Source organism: the organism of the source record quoted next, unplaced genomic scaffold (genome assembly GCF_019419815.1).
Source record: "Pyrus x bretschneideri cultivar Hongxiangsu unplaced genomic scaffold, Pyrus_bretschneideri_v1 Contig66, whole genome shotgun sequence".
In the NCBI taxonomy this organism is placed as follows: domain Eukaryota; kingdom Viridiplantae; phylum Streptophyta; class Magnoliopsida; order Rosales; family Rosaceae; genus Pyrus; species Pyrus x bretschneideri.
In genome coordinates, this window is record NW_025999805.1 from 1,076,751 (window position 1) to 1,092,987 (window position 16,237).

Sequence of the window (16,237 nt, forward strand, 5' to 3'; positions counted from 1 at the left end):
ATGGCTGAGAAGACCCAACAGGCTTATCCTTCACCCCCAGAAAACCATGGCTACAAAAGAAGTGATGCAGAGTCTTTGCTATCCGCTGATGAGCTGAAACACAAGAAGAGAATCAAATTGGCCATTTATGTTGCTATTTTCGTTGTGTTTCAGATCATTGTCATAACTGTGATTAGTCTCACAGTCATGAAAGTTAAGACCCCCAAGGTTAGGCTAGGCAACATCAACATCCAAGAGCTCACCTCTGTCCCAGCAACACCTTCATTTGACACAAAATTCACAACGCAAGTCAGGGTCAAGAACACAAACTGGGGTCCTTACAAGTTTGATGCTAGCACTGTCACATTTTTGTACCAAGGCACAGCTATCGGACAAGTTGTTATTCCAAAGAGCAAGGCAGGAATGCTTTCCACCAAAAAAATGAACGTTGAGGTGAGCTTGAGCTCAAGTGCATTAAGCAGTTCCAATTTTGGAAGTGAATTGAGCAGTGGAGTATTGACTATCAACAGCACGGCTAGATTGACTGGAAAGGTTGAATTGATGCTTATAATGAAGAAGAAGAAGGCTTCCACCATGGACTGCACCATTGCATTCGATCTGTCATCCAAGACGCTCAAAAGTTTGCAGTGCAAATGATAAGAGACTTCCGAGATGAAGATAATTACTATTATTTGTTTATTCATGTTTCTCACTGTACGCCTTGGATTTATTGTAGATGGTACTTTCTTTTTTCTTTTATATGATTGAACATAGAAACATATGCTTATAAATCATCTTCCATGCATTCACAAAATTCTAACAATATAAGATATATAGTTTCAAACACTTCAAATCTGAGTTGAGCAGCGGGGTGTTGACGCTAAGTGGCAAAAGCTAAAATGTCTGAGTAGCACGACGGACTATACCATTGCATTTGACTTGTCCACAAGACAGTCTAAACTTGCAAGACTAGTACATCTTCATTACCTGCCTTATACGTTTAAATGCCAACTTGAGCATTACAATCTAAAAGTGTCCATGCAGATAACAGTTTTGTAAGAAACTAGCAAGTCGGCAAATAATTAGGTGTAGTCATATGGTCTCTAAGCATGCAACAACTTGGCAAAAATAAGAGCCAGTACCGTAAGTTAACCACTACACAAAATTCTTTCTTACATAGCATGAGCAATGTTAAGGGGACCACATTAACAAGCCATTTTATGGAACATGTTTACTTACTACATCAACTATTATCTATTATGACAAGTTACTAATAAGTGAACACATAACCTAATAGATAGATGACCCGTAAATGTGGTCTTGGATCTCTAGATTAAAGATCATTTACAATTATATATACTCTTATTGTGTAGTGTCAAGCACCAATTTGGCATGAGTTAGACATAACAGAATGTGAGTATCCAATTCATAATTAACTAATAGTAACAGTGAAAATTTTAAGCACGTGCAATTTTTGCATGAGTACGACATTATTTGCCACACGCATGTGCGCGCACATTTTTTTTTGGGGGGGGGGGGGGATAATCATTTTTTGACACATTTTGTAGGACCCCATCTCGTTATATATTTCAAGGATCTAACCATTTTCCCTCAAAGATCATGTGTACCAAAAATCATCCAAATCCTAAATTATATGACTGTTGATAGTCATTTTAGTGTTAATGTCTTTCTTCTTCAATTCAAATGAACGTCTTAATGGTTTTAGAGTTCTCTAATTTTTGGCAAGGATGATTTATGAATGATGAATTGAATATAGATGGTTCAAATTCTTGAAAAAAGTTATGGAATAGGCCCTACAAAATGTGTGACAAAATATGTGTAAATATACATATATATATATATATATGTGTGTGTGTGTGTGTGTCTATATATATATATATATATATATATATATATATATATATATATATATATATATATATATATAACCCTATGTGTGTGTGTGTATTCCACAAAATAATTTTCTTTCACTGTAATGAGGAACTTAGGTAGCCAAAAAGCACTTATCAATATTTGGCATCGATTTTCTTCCTTGCCTCAACTATATTGGGACAAAAGTTATAGTTCGTTGCAGGGCGAAATATGTGGAAACGTACATGTGATGAGTCGATTTTATATTATATATTCTATCCTATTTTTAGGATGTTTTGACAATTATGTTGGTTGAATTTTGATATTTTGTTATATATTTCAATCGTAGGACATGCGAATCTACTTTGAGCAAAAAGTGATGCTACTTCGAGCAAAAAGTGATCAAATGAAGGAATTTTGGAGTAATTCCAATTGAAGTAGATTCATTAGTCTAGAAGTCAACAATCTGCACCGATTATCTAGACGTCAACAATCTGCACCGATTATCTAGAAGTCAACAATTTGCACCATGGCTTTGGACGCGTTTGCGTTTGCGTCTGCGTTTGGGATAAAATACTTCCCTTAAAGTCTCAATTTCCAGGAAGTTCATTCCACTATATAACTTTTTGAAATTGGTCAAACTCCAAACGCTATATATAACAACACACCTCGTCCATCATTCCGCAAACAACTCCCTCACTTGAAAATTTCATCGTTTAAAACTCAAAGCTAATCAGTTCTATATCAGAAAAGAAGAGACATGGCTGAGAAGACCCAACAGGCTTATCCTTCACCCCCAGAAAACCATGGCTACCAAAGAAGTGATGCAGAGTCTTTGCTATCCGCTGATGAGCTGAAACACAAGAAGAGAATCAAATTGGCCATTTATGTTGCTATTTTCGTTGTGTTTCAGATCATTGTCATAACTGTGATTAGTCTCACAGTCATGAAAGTTAAGACCCCAAGGTCAGGCTAGGCAACATCAACGTCCAAGAGCTCACCTCTGTCCCAGCAACGCCTTCATTTGACACAAAATTCACAACGCAAATCAGGGTCAAGAACACAAACTGGGGTCCTTACAAGTTTGATGCTAGCACTGTCACGTTTCTGTACCAAGGCACAGCTATCGGACAAGTTGTTATTCCAAAGAGCAAGGCAGGAATGCTTTCCACCAAAAAAATGAACGTTGAGGTGAGCTTGAGCTCAAGTGCATTAAGCAGTTCCAATTTTGGGAGTGAATTGAGCAGCGGAGTGTTGACTATCAACAGCACGGCTACATTGACTGGAAAGGTTGAATTGATGCTTATAATGAAGAAGAAGAAGGCTTCCACCATGGACTGCGCCATTGCATTCGATCTGTCATCCAAGACGCTCAAAAGTTTGCAGTGCAAATGATAAGAGACTTCCGAGATTAAGATTATTACTATTATTTGTTTATTCATGTTTCTCACTGTACGCCTTGGATTTATTGTAGATGGTACTTTCTTTTTTCTTTTATATGATTGAACATAGAAACATATGCTTATAAATCATCTTCCATGCATTCACAAAATTCTAACAATATAAGATATATAGTTTCAAACACTTCAAATCTGAGTTGAGCAGCGGGGTGTTGATGCTAAGCAGCAAAAGCTAAAATGCCTGAGTAGCCACAATGGACTATACCATTGCATTTGACTTGTCCACAAAGACTGTCTAAACTTGCAAGACTAGTACTTCTTCATTACCTGCCTTATACGTTTAAATGCCAACTTGAGCATTACAATCTGAAAGTGTCCATGCAGATAAAAGTTTTGTAAGAAACTAGCAAGTCGGCAAATAATTAGGTGTAGTCATATGGTCTCTAAGCATCCAACAACTTGGCGAAAATAAGAGCCAGTACCGTAGGTTAACCACTAAACAAAATTCTTACATAGCATGAGCAATGTTAAAGGGACCACATTAACAAGCCATTTTATGGAACATGTTTACTTACTGCATCAACTATTATCTATTGTGTTTAGTAATAAGTGAACACATCACCTAATAGATAGATGACCCGTAAATGTGGTCTTGGATCTCTAGATTAAAGATCATTTACAATTATATATACTCTTCTTGTGTAGTGTCAAGCACCAATTTGGCATGAGTTAGACATAACAAAATGTGAGTATCCAATTCATAATAAACTAATAGTAATAGTGAAAATTTTAAGCACGTGCAATTTTTGCATGAGTACGACATTATTTGCCACACCCACGCGCCTGCACACATATCCGCGGGGCGGGGGGGGGGGGGGGTGGTGGGGGGTGGGTTGGGGGGTGACAATCATTTTTTGACACATTTTGTAGGACCCCAGCTCGTTATGTATTTCAAGGATCTAATTGTTTTCCCTCAAAGATCATGTGTACCAAAAATTATCCAAATCCTAAACTATATGATTGTTCATAGTCATTTTAGTGTTAATGTCTTTCTTCTTCATTTCAAATGAATGTCTTAATGGTTTTGGAGTTCTCTAATTTTCGGCAAGGATGATTTATGAATGATGAATTGAATATAGACGGTTCAAATTCTTCAAAAAAAGTTATGGAATAGGCCCTACAAAATGTGTGACAAAATATGTGTAAATATACATATACATATATATATATATATATATATATATATACATATACATATATATATAACCCTGTGTGTGTGTGTGTGTGTGTGTGTGTGTTCCACAAAATAATTTTCTTTCACTGTAATGAGGAACTTAGGTAGCCAAAAAGCACTTATCAATATTTGGCATCGATTTTCTTCCTTGCCTCAACTATATTGGGACAAAAGTTATAGTTCGTTATAGGGCGAAATATGTGGAAACGTACATGTGATGAGTCGATTTTATATTATATATTCTACTCTATTTTTAGTATGTTTTGACAATTATGTTGGTTGAATTTTGATATTTTGTTATATATTTCAATCGTAGGACATGCGAATCTACTTTGAGCAAAAAGTGATCAAATGAAGGAATTTTGGATTAATTCCAATTGGAGTAGATTCAATAGTCTTTCAAGGTGATTGTGTCAAAATTCCAAATTTTAATTATAAGTTGTTTGACGGTGGCGAAGAAAAGAAGGCCCAACGCACCGTTTTTTTAGATTGACGTTTCTAGACGTTTTGAGTATTTTGAAGGTCAATATGGTATATTTTTAGGAAGGTTCCTTGAGGACATCTTAAGCTCTAAAAATATATTGAAAAATACCGTACCGATAATTTGTTATATTATTGGTACATCATTGGTACATTATTGGTACATTATGTGTAAATTATTGGTATGTTTCAAGTCTATATGGTACATTTCAATTCGGCATGTGTGCATTTCAATTGAGTAAGCATATATTTTAATTCGTATGAATACATTTTAGTTTAGCATAGGTATGTTTCAATTTGAGAATAAATTGTGTTGGTACATGTCAATGCTTATTTTTAAAGAACGATGACACATTTCAATTCAAATCACAATTGAATTTCTAGAGACGAAACAAAAGAATGAGAAATAACCATTAACGACAATAGTTACAGTAATGAAGAAAAAAGTTACAAACAATTTTTGTGTAAAACAAAGTTACAAATAATTTAGATATATTTAATTTCTTAAATAATTTAGATATATGATTGAATCCTTAAATTGAGGAAGGTATGAGATTCCATAAAATAGCGATAAATTAATTAACATTATTAAGTGCATTTTTGACACATAAATCAATTTAAAATGAATATGAAAAACATTAAAATTAAGAATATACCTGAAATATAAGGTTTAATGAGACAGCATGTCCCTAAATTTACGATTTTATTAATTTTAAAAGAGTGAATTTTACGAAAATGCCACTAGAAGCGAGATTTTTGCCTGCTACTCAGCTACAATGATAAAGAATGAGCATGTGTGGTTCATTGATAGTGGATGTAGTAATCATATGACTTCATATAAATCCTTGCTGATATATGTTGGCAGGTCAGTGAATACCATGATCAAGATGAGCAATGGACAAATTGTTCAAGCCATAGAGAAGAGTACATCGGTGATTGAAACCAAAGATAGAACTAGGTACATTAAGGAGGTAATGTTGGTTCTTGGTCTTGATGAAAATCTTTTGAGTGTTAGTCATATGATTCAGCATGGATATTTTATGTTGTTTGTTGATGACATGGTGGCAATCTTTGAAGATAGACAGCTTAAACATCATGTGGTTGTATTTCCTGAATCTGTGACTGAAGTTGGTGAATCCAGTTCTGCAAGCATTACTCCAGTGAAACTAAGATCATTGAGTGATGTTTATGCAAAATGTAATCTCAGTATTGTTGAAGTGAGAAATATGAAGATGTTGTCACTGATGAAGCTTAGAAGAATGCTATGGATAGTGAAATTGAGATGATCAAGAAGAATGAAACATGAGAGTTGTTGATAGACCAACAGATAAACCCATTGCTGGTGTGAAATGGGTGTTTAAGACCAAATTGAATTGGGATGACACCAACCAGAAACGTAAGGCAAGGCTGATTGCTAAGGGCTATTCACAAAAGTCTGAAGTGGATTACAATAAGACTTTTGCTCATGTTGCTAGGTTGGATACCATAAGCACATTTATTGCTCTTGTAGCTCAGAAAAGCTGGAAATTATATCATCTAAATGTTAAATCAGCATTTTTTATTATGGTCCTAACTGAAAAGGGTTATGTGGATCAACCTTAGGGATTCACTGTTCCTGGTTCCGAAGATAAAGTGTAGAGTCACTAATTGTATCAATTTATGTTGATGGTATTGTGTATACTAGAAGTAGTATGGAGATGATAAATGAATTCAAGGCTGATATATATGATGAATAAGTATGAAATGAAAGATCTGAGTTTGTTATATCACTTCTTAGGAATGGGAATTGTGCAGTCTGGACATGGGATTTTTATCAATCAGATGAAGTATGCTTTAACTCTCTTGGAGAAATTTGATTTGAAAGATTGTAAACCCGTAAGTATTCATCTGGCTGTGAATGACAAGCTCAAGAAAGGTGATGGGAGTGAACCAGCTGATGAATAGTTTATAGACAAAGTATTTTGTATCTCACTGCCACAAGACCTAATATAATATTTGCAGGAAATCTATTGTCAAGATTTGTGCACAATCTAACCAAGAAACATTTTGGAACTGTAAAAAGAGTACTCAGTATATTCAAGGAACGATTGATTACGGTTTTGAGTATGAGAAGGGAAAATCAGCAATCTTGTCGGCTACTGTGATAATGACTGGATGCAATTCCGTCTTGGTTTTAACAATTTAGGTTTGCAAAGAGAAAATTGGATGAGTATACTTTCCTCGGGAATCGACTTAATGTTTCGTACGCTCCTGAATTTGAGACTCTTTCTGATACAAAGGACAAGCTGGAAAGGAGGGGAAGAGAAGTTGTAGGACGACTGAACCGTATGTTCTTTTGCATAGTGATGTGACCAATAGGTTCAAACTTATCATATCTCCCAGGAACATGACATATTTATTTGTGATTTCAGCTGGAAGATCTGAGGGGTCTACACTCAATAAGTCAGGTACTTCAACTGAATGTTATCCCCAGCATGTAAACTCGAGTCGAAGGTATTGTGAACTTGGTATGCTGAATTGCCTTTCTTTTCTATTCAGGGACTCCGGAGAATCACAACTTGCTTCACACGTTACCAATCCTCCACTTTCATGGATTTCCTCTGACCAGGTTTGTTATTATTTTTAAATTTTTGGAAAGATTGGTCGGGATAATTTTCCTTAATGAGTAATTTCATCTTCTGCCTTCAAGTCACACCCAATTTTTGCATATTTTCATTCAACATAGCTTGAATATATTGGGGTTATCCGTTGCAATACAATCCTAGACACCAAACAAACCATACTCTTATGCTATCTTGCTGGTTAATTGGCTAGACTAACACTCGATCCTCTTGTAATTCGTTGAGAGTATTTTCCTTCCCAATCTATGAATCAAGCTGTCAAGATGGTGAGGGAGAAGCTCAATGAGGTGATAACCTCAATGGCATCTTCTTTTTCTTTGGCCTTTATTCTAGGTTTTGTTAGAAATGTAAGGCATTTCTTATTCTCTACCAGGTTCAGTCAAGTAGTGAGCATCTGCAAGATGAACGTGCATCCAAGAAAACGCGGGTGGATGGTAGAAGGAGAATCTAATGATTTTTTTTTCTTCCAGAGATGGAGTATCGAGTAATCCTACTGGGTCTACGAGAAAAGTTTCTGAAGGACGGTCATAGCACGGACCCGTGCTGGTGGCATGAGTTTGTAAGACACAAACAAGCTCTCCTTATTTACATGAACTAGGTTAATTACCATGTAAACTAGACTATACCCTGTTGCCAGTGACTGATCCATGACGAAAATGATCAAAACCAAATCATATGGATGACAAAGTAGATAATATAACCGTGGCATACAAACTCTGTTAATGCGCATACAATAGACATGGTAATCCAAAGCCAAATTATACAACAGAAGTAGAAACGAGCGGTAAGAACTCAAACTCACGAATCGGAAAAGTTCTCCAACCAAAAATATCAATGGCAGTCAACATGAAAAACATAATCAGAACAGCAAAAGTGCTTAGAAGTTGTCTCAGAATACAAACCCCTCTGGCATTTCGAATGCACATTGAAGTAGCTCTCAAGGCTCGTCTTTCGGGGCAATCTGCTTCTCGTACCGCTGCTTAAACTTGGCAACCTGGCCGATGTTCTCAGCCATTTGGCGTTTCGCCTTCAAGTGGTAGACTTTACCAACGGGGTGGATTTTGGTCATCATAACCTGCATCAATCTGCCGCTCTGCGTCACGTACGATATCCATTGCATCTGAGGGTGCAACCCTTTCTTCATCTTCCCTAACAATCTGCAACTTTAAACCATAACCTGTCAGCAATCCAAACATCGCCTTTCACAAATTCACACCCAAACAGTAACAAAAAAGCAAACAAAATCGCGAAACAATCACTCTCCTCTCCTATCACCAAAAATAAATACTAAAACTCGAAAAAACAACATTATTCAGAGTATCGAATGGTTGGTAGAAGCATTTCATCGAACAGTTGGTGTTCATTCAAATTTTATCGCATCGGTTTGGTTCCAAAATATAATTTAAATAAAGAAAGTACGAGAAATCTGATGGCGTGCGAGGTGCGAAGTGGAACAATACTGGCGTGCGAAGTGCGAAGTGCGAAGTACGGTGGTACTTACCGAGATCAAAGCAAATCCGAGGAAAGAATGAGATCTTCCAAATAGATGGATCGTGTGGTTTGGACAAAATCAGAATCAGCCTCTCCGCCGCCCTTGTTTTTGGTGGTCGTCAAAACAGAGTGTAACAAAATGTGATCGACGGCCTTGCTGTCGCGGGCTGACATTTGGGCCTCCACCTTACAATTTTAATCCGACTGGCTAGGGCCTTTTTTTATTTTTTATTTTTTATTTTATTAAATAGATGCTTTATTAAAAAGAGACGGTCAAAAAATGATAACTCAAAACCCAATATAAATGCAGGTGACATTTTACTATAATGGTAAAAATATGTTGAATCCTTATAAGATGGTATGAGTTCAAAACCGATCAATGCTAATCTAATATTTAATTCAACAAAATCTATTATTTGACAAGAAAAAAAAAAAAAAAACCCAACATTAATATCGGGAGCAAAAGCAAGAAATGAAAACAAGTGGAACTCTAAAATAAATAAATAAGTAACTTCCCGAAGAAGACCACACATGAGAAAAAATATCGATAAAAAAATTATTGACAAGTTCACCCTTTTTGTTTAATGACCTGGAATCATTTTTCTTTCATATCTCATAATAGGTAAAGTACAAAAAACTATCTTAACTATTAGTGTCACGACACTTTCATACCTCATCTTTTAAAATTAACAATGTCATACCTCATCTTTAGAATTTGATACAATGTTATACCCTCCGTTATTTGGCCGTTTACTTTTCAGTTAGATGCTGACGTGGTTTAATTCGGGACCCACTTTCTATTAAAAAATTATTAAAAACTAAAAAAAATTATTTAATATTTTTTAAATATTAAAAGAAAAGAAAAAAAATTAAATTTAAAAAAAAAATAAAAACCCAGTAACACCCCCCCGGGCCGTGTGAAGAAGAAGAAGAGGAAGAAGAAGAAGGAGGAAGAGGAAGAAGAAGAAGAAAAAGGAGGTCACGAAGGTTTCCCGATTCCACCTCAATGGGATCTGGGTTTTTTTTTTTTTTTTCCTTCTCCTTCATTTGCAGATTCGGGTTTTTTTTATTTTTTTTATTTTTCTTCTTCTTCCTCCTCCTCCTTCTTCCTCCTTCTTCCTCCCTCTTCTTTTGCAGATTTGGGTTTTTTTTTTTTTTTTCTTCTTCTTCTTCTTCTTCTTCTTCTTCTTCTTCTTCTAGGTTGCAGATTCGGTTTTTTTTTTTTTTTTTGCCTTCTTCTTCTTCTTCCTCCTTTTTTTTTGGGTTGCAGGAAGGGGACTGGAAGGGAGAAGAAGATGAAGATGGGGGAGAAGAGAGAGAAGAGGGGTGGGGGGTACGAACATAAGGTTTTTTTTTTTCCTTTTAAACTTTTCTTTATTATTTTAATATTTAAAAATTATTAAATGATTTTTTTTAGTTTTTAATAATATTTATTAATTTTTTACTAAAAAGTGGGACCCAAATCAAGCCACGTCAGTATTTTACTAAAAAGTAAACGGCCAAGTAACAGAAGGTATAATATTGGACCAAATTCTAAAGATGAGGTATGATATTGTCAATTTTAAAAGATAAGGTATAAAAGTGTCGTGACACCAATAGTTGAGGTAGTTTTTTGTACCTTACCCCTCATAATATTTAAGATACAACAATAAATTTTCAATTACGGGTGAAGAATTTGAGTTAAGTTACACAATATAGGGCAACTATAATAATTAACATCGAACTTGTCATTCACATTTTCAGGTATAAAACCTTAGTCCTTCCACTTACATAGTCCTTATCTTGAACTAATTGCACCAATACTAGGCAAACAACATACTTGGGCATAACCACATTAGCTAGGTGCTCCCCTGAGACTCGAGTTCGGATCCTCTTCTACATTATTTATTGTTGGAAAATATTAGTATTTCGATTTATTTTACTTTTGATTTTTTGAGCTTAGCCCATTAGTATTATGGATTTGGTTTCTGATCTTTTAGGATTAGGATAAGTTTATTATAAATACCATGTTTGTTATTCAATCATCAACTAGTTAGACACAATTAATGTAGCGTCTTGAGGTTTTGTAACCATCTCGACTTACTTTGTTTTTCCTTAATCAAATAATCATTGTAGTTTGTTTGTATGTTCGTTAGCGCACTTTGATAGTCATCTTTTACGTAAGCATAAGATTGCTTTTGAGAAGGTAATGATTAGAGGGACCCTCAACTAGCTACCTAGTCTAGAAGGAATACTAGCCTTCATGCACACGCTCACGCGCATGCAAACATTTTTTGAATCATGTGACGCTAAACGCGGCTAACACATTTTAAATGTATTTATATGTGTGAATTGCTTCAATATTTTTTATTTCATTATTTTCCTTTTTTTTACAAGTCAAATTGGAAACATGAAGGAAACACGATCATCATCACTATCTAATGTAAACAAAATGAAAATGGAAACGCTAAACAGGAAAATGTTGAAATTTCATTTTCATTTCCTTCTAACACTATCATACAACTTTTATGATTTTGCTTATTTTTCATTATATTTTCCTTTCCCATTCACGTGCGCACCGGTCTTTCGTTTTTTTTATTTTTTATTCTTTTCTCTCCTCTCACTTTCTCCAAGTATATTAAAAAAAATATATATGTATATATATATATCTTAAAAAAGCACTGTTTTTATGACGAAATTACCCCTACTTTATTTCATGCATTATTTTAGGCTGCCTTTAAACTTTTTTGCTTGGGAGGCATTTTTGTTCAAAATTTTTTGGTGAAGCCATGACCCCATGAGACCTTCTCCAATGGTTGGGCTAAAAGCCAAATATTTTAGCCCAGAAAATTTAGCTTTTAGCTCAGAAACAAATTTTTCTGCTCCAACTGTTCTGCCCTAAAATTTTAGCCCAGGATTATTAAAGAATGAACGTAGGCTATTTTTTTTTCTTAAATTAATTAAAAAATAAATAAATATGTAGACTATCGTAAATTAATTTTATGAACATTTTAATCTAAAAAAATTTAAATTTTGATAAATATTGAAAAATCACTAAATTTTCCACAAAGCAAGCCTTCAACTTTTACCAATCTTTCAACCCTGGGCTAACTTTCAATTCACCAACAATTCAACAATTTGGAAATGGAAAGAAATGGTAGAAAGATAAATTGGAAGAATTGTAAGAGAAAATTGAGTTTTGTATGGATATTTGAACAAATACATAGGTATTTATAGAGTTTTTGAGTGAATTTTGAGTTAAATAATTTTTTTTAATTATTTTAGCCGTTGGATTTAAATTTGGGCCATTAGATTTTATTATATTCGATCTCAACCATTGGATTCAATGTATTTTAAAATAACATATTCCAAAAAAAATTAAATTTGAATCTGGACCGTTGGATCAACCAACGGTCCTTAATGCCTAGCCATAGGATCAAAATTATAGCCGTTGGGTTTTTGTGGGTGGCCGACACACACCTGACGGTGGGGCCCACCCCTATCGGGAAACTTTTGCAAGCGCACCGCGTGGGGTGCGTTGGAGTGTAGGTGGGCCAAGACTGGTCCAACAACCCACGAGTCCACTCGCATTGGGGGGGGGGGAATTTGGAGGGAAATTTAGCATTTAGCCCACCATTGCAGATGGTCTAAGGGGCCTAATGGCCTCATATATACTGAAGATAAAAAAGCATTGTTTTTATGACGAAATTACCCTGCTTTATTTCATGTATTATTTTGGATTGCTTTTCAACTTTTTTGTTTAGAGAGCATTTTTGTCCAAAACTTTTTAGTGAAGTCGTGACCCCAAAAGGAGCCTACGCTTTATATCCATAAGGAATATGTTACAAGAATGGTATCATTTATCGACATTATGTAAACATTTATTCACCCACAAACGAAACCACCACAACAAAGCATTTTACATATCCATAAAGCACCCTAAAATAGATCAATGTTGTTATCCAGTATACATGCACAAGACACTGCAAACAATGAAAAGCTCACTATGCAAAACCAGTTTTGCTTATTTAGGCATCGGCTAGCATCCAACAAAGGCACATACATTAACCCAAATCGCAGACTGCAATAGTAGATTCACATTGTAAACACCCGACAAATCTGCTCATTTACTGCAGAACAATGCACTCTTTTGTTGATGGTGTTGACTTCTTCATGAGAACGAGGCTTAACTTCTGGATCCTCGAGCAAGTTTTCATTCCCGTTATCACCCGAAGCAATACCTTCGAAAATAAGAGCATTCACTTCTTGGAACCTCTCTTCAGAAAGGGAGACCTCTGCCAGGAGCTTCCAAGCATTTTCATCCGACGCCTCATCATAGTCCTTTTTCCTCTTTAGCACCATATGCCCACTAATTTCCCACACAGCTGGATTCACCTGTGTATCCAGAATCTCTGCTCTCACTTCCCCAAGAGCTTGTTTCTCAGCATAACACTGCATTTCATAAGACCATACGCGCGCAGGGTTAGTGAAACGGTCCGTGAATAACACAAATATGCCAAATGAAATATTAAGTTTCATTAACTACATACCTGTGGCATGAGAAATATTCGCTTTCCAGAGTCAGAGATAAGGACATTGTAAGGTATGTTGTTCTCTTGAAGGCATATGCAGGCATCAGAGACGGTGTTTGACAAATCTTGCAGAGTATTTCCACCCTCAAACACAAGACCTCTGACTGGATAATTCAGAAGCTCAGAGACCTTCACCTCGGCATTCAAAGTGGCTATTTTTTTGGTAGGAGCCTTCTCAATGGGAAAGGTTACGGCCAGGTAGTAAGCCTATAAATGGAAGAAAAAACTGTTGAGTGACAACTATAAATGGTAGTGAACCATATCAGAAACTGAATCCAATATTTAAGGCCAGCTTGATTGAGAGGTACGCAGTTAGAAACCTGGAAGTGAAGGTGATTGATGGTAGCAAATGCACCCAAGCTGTTGTAACCCAATCGAAAGTAAGGATTCCCTGCTTCAGCTGCCATGTGAAGTGCAAGCAAGAAGCTTTCCCGGTCAATCCTTTGCGGCAATCGCTCAAGAATACGAGGAATCAACAGCACATGGCCGTATTCAATCGGACTGACCTGTGGAATGGTGGACGAAAAACGATTTAACTTTTTATCCTCAAATAACTGGTAAAGAACTAACAATGCATAAGAAGAAAGAGCATACATTAATTGCCACAACGCTTGGAGAACTTTCAACATCAATGGGTGCGCTGGGGAAAAACTGAACTTCACCATCTTCGCTGGCTTCAAACTGGAACAGAACCTCCTCTTGTCCAACTTTAGTGAAGTTAAACTTGCTGCAATCAAAGGGCTGGAGGACCTTATCAACTCGAAACTCAGTTGGCCTCTTCTTAAGATGGCGACCCTCATTCAGCTGGGCTATGAAACCAAATTGCCCTGGGATCACCTACACCAAATTATCAAAGAAATTGGTATCCATATCCCAAATAAGTATATAGTGTGTATGTTCCTAAGCTCGAATTCCAATTCCCGTTTATGGAAACTACAAAATTGAGGAAACAGTAAGTGAATTCACCTTGGTTTCACAAGCAGTGACATCATAGCGAAATAGCCCTCTCTGCATGCGATCCTCCCACTGTACCATGGAGCGGTAAACAATTTTATTCCATAATAATTGTTAACTACAAAAGGAAACAAACAAAGCTGGTGAGTCTTTCTTCATCTCCTGTAAATCAATTTACCTCCCCGAGAAGCAGTGAGTCAAGAAATGCAACGGGAGGCTCTCTTTTCTCATGTCCGAGCAAACCCGTGTCACCATCATTCACGTTCAGCTTCTTGAAGGCATACAATGGAAGTTTTGCACCTACGCAAACCGAAAATGGTACACAACCCAGTCATAAACATAAAAATCATTTTCTTCGAATGCCAAAAAAATAAAGAAAAGAAAGAAGCTTCGCTACTACTCCAACCCGTATAGATTGAGTAACTGACAAAAACCCAGATAAAAAATAACGCCCGAACCCGTCGAAAAACACGAAAATAACCAAATGAAGCAATTTCTTGACAACATATCACACAGGGAGGTTTGTTTTGCAAAACGCCAATTCAAGTACGTAAAAGATAAAGCACAAAAATTCAAATTCAAAGTGGAGGACGTTTCAACAAATACCTGGAATGCAACACTGGTTAAGGCAGTTGCGGCCACAACCCCCGACGCGGCGGGCACCTTCCTCCGCCTCATCTTTCTGGTAATTCGAAACAACGGTGGGAACCCTCTTGATCCTCAAAGTCATGCTCATACACGCCTTCTTTCTCTCTCTCTTTTCCCCTTTTTTTCTCGATTTCCCAGTAAAAATCAAACACCACCAAACCTAAAACCCCCCCGAAAACAACAATGCGATCTACTCGAGCGCTTTGTAGAACAAAAAATCTCTAAAAATCTAAGCAAGAAACTCTTTAAAAAAAGCTAATAAAAGCAGAAGAGAAAAACATAGGAAGGGGAACCGCCACCGGCGAGGAAGAGGAGGTCAGAGGGGCTACCGCCTTCGGAAGGCAAAGCACCACGCCCGCCGTGCGGCGAAGGGTTGCTCTCAATTACACAACCCTTTCGTCCGACACCCCGGACATGAATGAGCGGCCGAGGAGCTCTGGGTATAGCCGTGATGTCTACAACTCGTCGAACCTGGGTCTTACCCCAAACGAAATTCGAAAAGAAAATGATCAAAACGCCTCCCTTTCTTCTTCCTCCTTAAAACCCAGAAAGGAAAACAACCAGAAAGGTGAAGATCGCCTGGTTTCGAACTGAATCGAAAAACACAAATGGGTATTGAGGAATTGGGGGAGCAGGCGGGGTTTGTGGTTGTGGGGGTGTGGAGAGGAGACGAGGGCGTGGATTTATAGAGATGGGGAGGAAAAGGGGGGTTGTGGTTGAGGATGTGCCGTGAGGTTTGTATTTGTATTTTGGGGGGTTTCCATGGCCTTGGTTTGGTTTGATGGTGTATGTTTTGGGACAATAATTGACTAGTACTTATGGTTGCCATATAACATGGACCCCTTTGTGTACAGATGGAGGGAAAAAAGACTGGCTTTATACGCAAGAAAATGAGGGTTGAAATATATAACCGCTTTGAAATAGCCCTATTTGGCTTAACTTAATTTTTTAAAAAGTAGGTATGAAAAAAAGTTGGAGCATTTTAAG

At 36.6% G+C, this 16,237-nt stretch overlaps 3 protein-coding genes and 1 pseudogene across 5 annotated transcripts; 2 read left to right on the forward strand and 2 right to left on the reverse strand.

The window, feature by feature from the left end:
• On the forward strand, positions 1 to 636 carry LOC125472184. The gene has a single exon (XM_048573310.1). It carries the CDS (start codon positions 1 to 3, stop codon positions 634 to 636), a length of 636 nt encoding a protein of 211 aa, XP_048429267.1.
• A 1,885-nt stretch (positions 637 to 2,521) lies between these two features.
• LOC103941671 lies at positions 2,522 to 3,348 on the forward strand (annotated as a pseudogene).
• A 4,895-nt stretch (positions 3,349 to 8,243) lies between these two features.
• LOC103941668 lies at positions 8,244 to 9,256 on the reverse strand. Of its 3 annotated transcripts, none has more exons than XM_009351871.3 (2): positions 9,088 to 9,256; positions 8,244 to 8,749 (listed from the first exon to the last, which is right to left on the reverse strand). In XM_009351871.3, the coding sequence occupies exon 2, from the start codon at positions 8,728 to 8,730 to the stop codon at positions 8,524 to 8,526; it is 207 nt and encodes a 68-aa protein (XP_009350146.1). In that variant the 5' UTR covers positions 8,731 to 8,749; positions 9,088 to 9,256; the 3' UTR covers positions 8,244 to 8,523. The 3 variants fall into 3 exon arrangements, with proteins under 3 accessions (XP_009350146.1, XP_048429300.1, XP_009350145.1); XM_048573343.1 differs by having other exon boundaries at positions 8,244 to 8,763; XM_009351870.3 differs by having other exon boundaries at positions 8,244 to 8,743; positions 9,088 to 9,251.
• Positions 9,257 to 12,915: 3,659 nt separating this feature from the next.
• Positions 12,916 to 16,010, reverse strand: LOC103941667 (GDP-L-galactose phosphorylase 2). Its single transcript, XM_009351869.3, has 7 exons — positions 15,209 to 16,010; positions 14,781 to 14,902; positions 14,615 to 14,674; positions 14,243 to 14,485; positions 13,969 to 14,154; positions 13,607 to 13,855; positions 12,916 to 13,508 (listed from the first exon to the last, which is right to left on the reverse strand). Exons 1-7 carry the CDS (start codon positions 15,336 to 15,338, stop codon positions 13,152 to 13,154), a joined length of 1,347 nt encoding a protein of 448 aa, XP_009350144.2. The 5' UTR covers positions 15,339 to 16,010; the 3' UTR covers positions 12,916 to 13,151.
• Between the last annotated feature and the right edge of the window lie 227 nt (positions 16,011 to 16,237).

Coding starts and splice junctions, on each gene's coding strand:
- LOC125472184 (XM_048573310.1), top strand. CDS start 1: ATGGCTGAGAAGACCCAACAGGCTTATCCTTCACCCCCAGAAAACCAT.
- LOC103941668 (XM_009351871.3), bottom strand. CDS start 8,730: ATGAAGAAAGGGTTGCACCCTCAGATGCAATGGATATCGTACGTGACG.
- LOC103941667 (XM_009351869.3), bottom strand. CDS start 15,338: ATGAGCATGACTTTGAGGATCAAGAGGGTTCCCACCGTTGTTTCGAAT. Junction 14,903..15,208: donor TAACCAGTGTTGCATTCCAG/GTATTTGTTGAA, acceptor CGGTTTGCGTAG/GTGCAAAACTTCCATTGTAT. Junction 14,486..14,614: donor TCACTGCTTGTGAAACCAAG/GTGAATTCACTT, acceptor AATTTGGTGTAG/GTGATCCCAGGGCAATTTGG.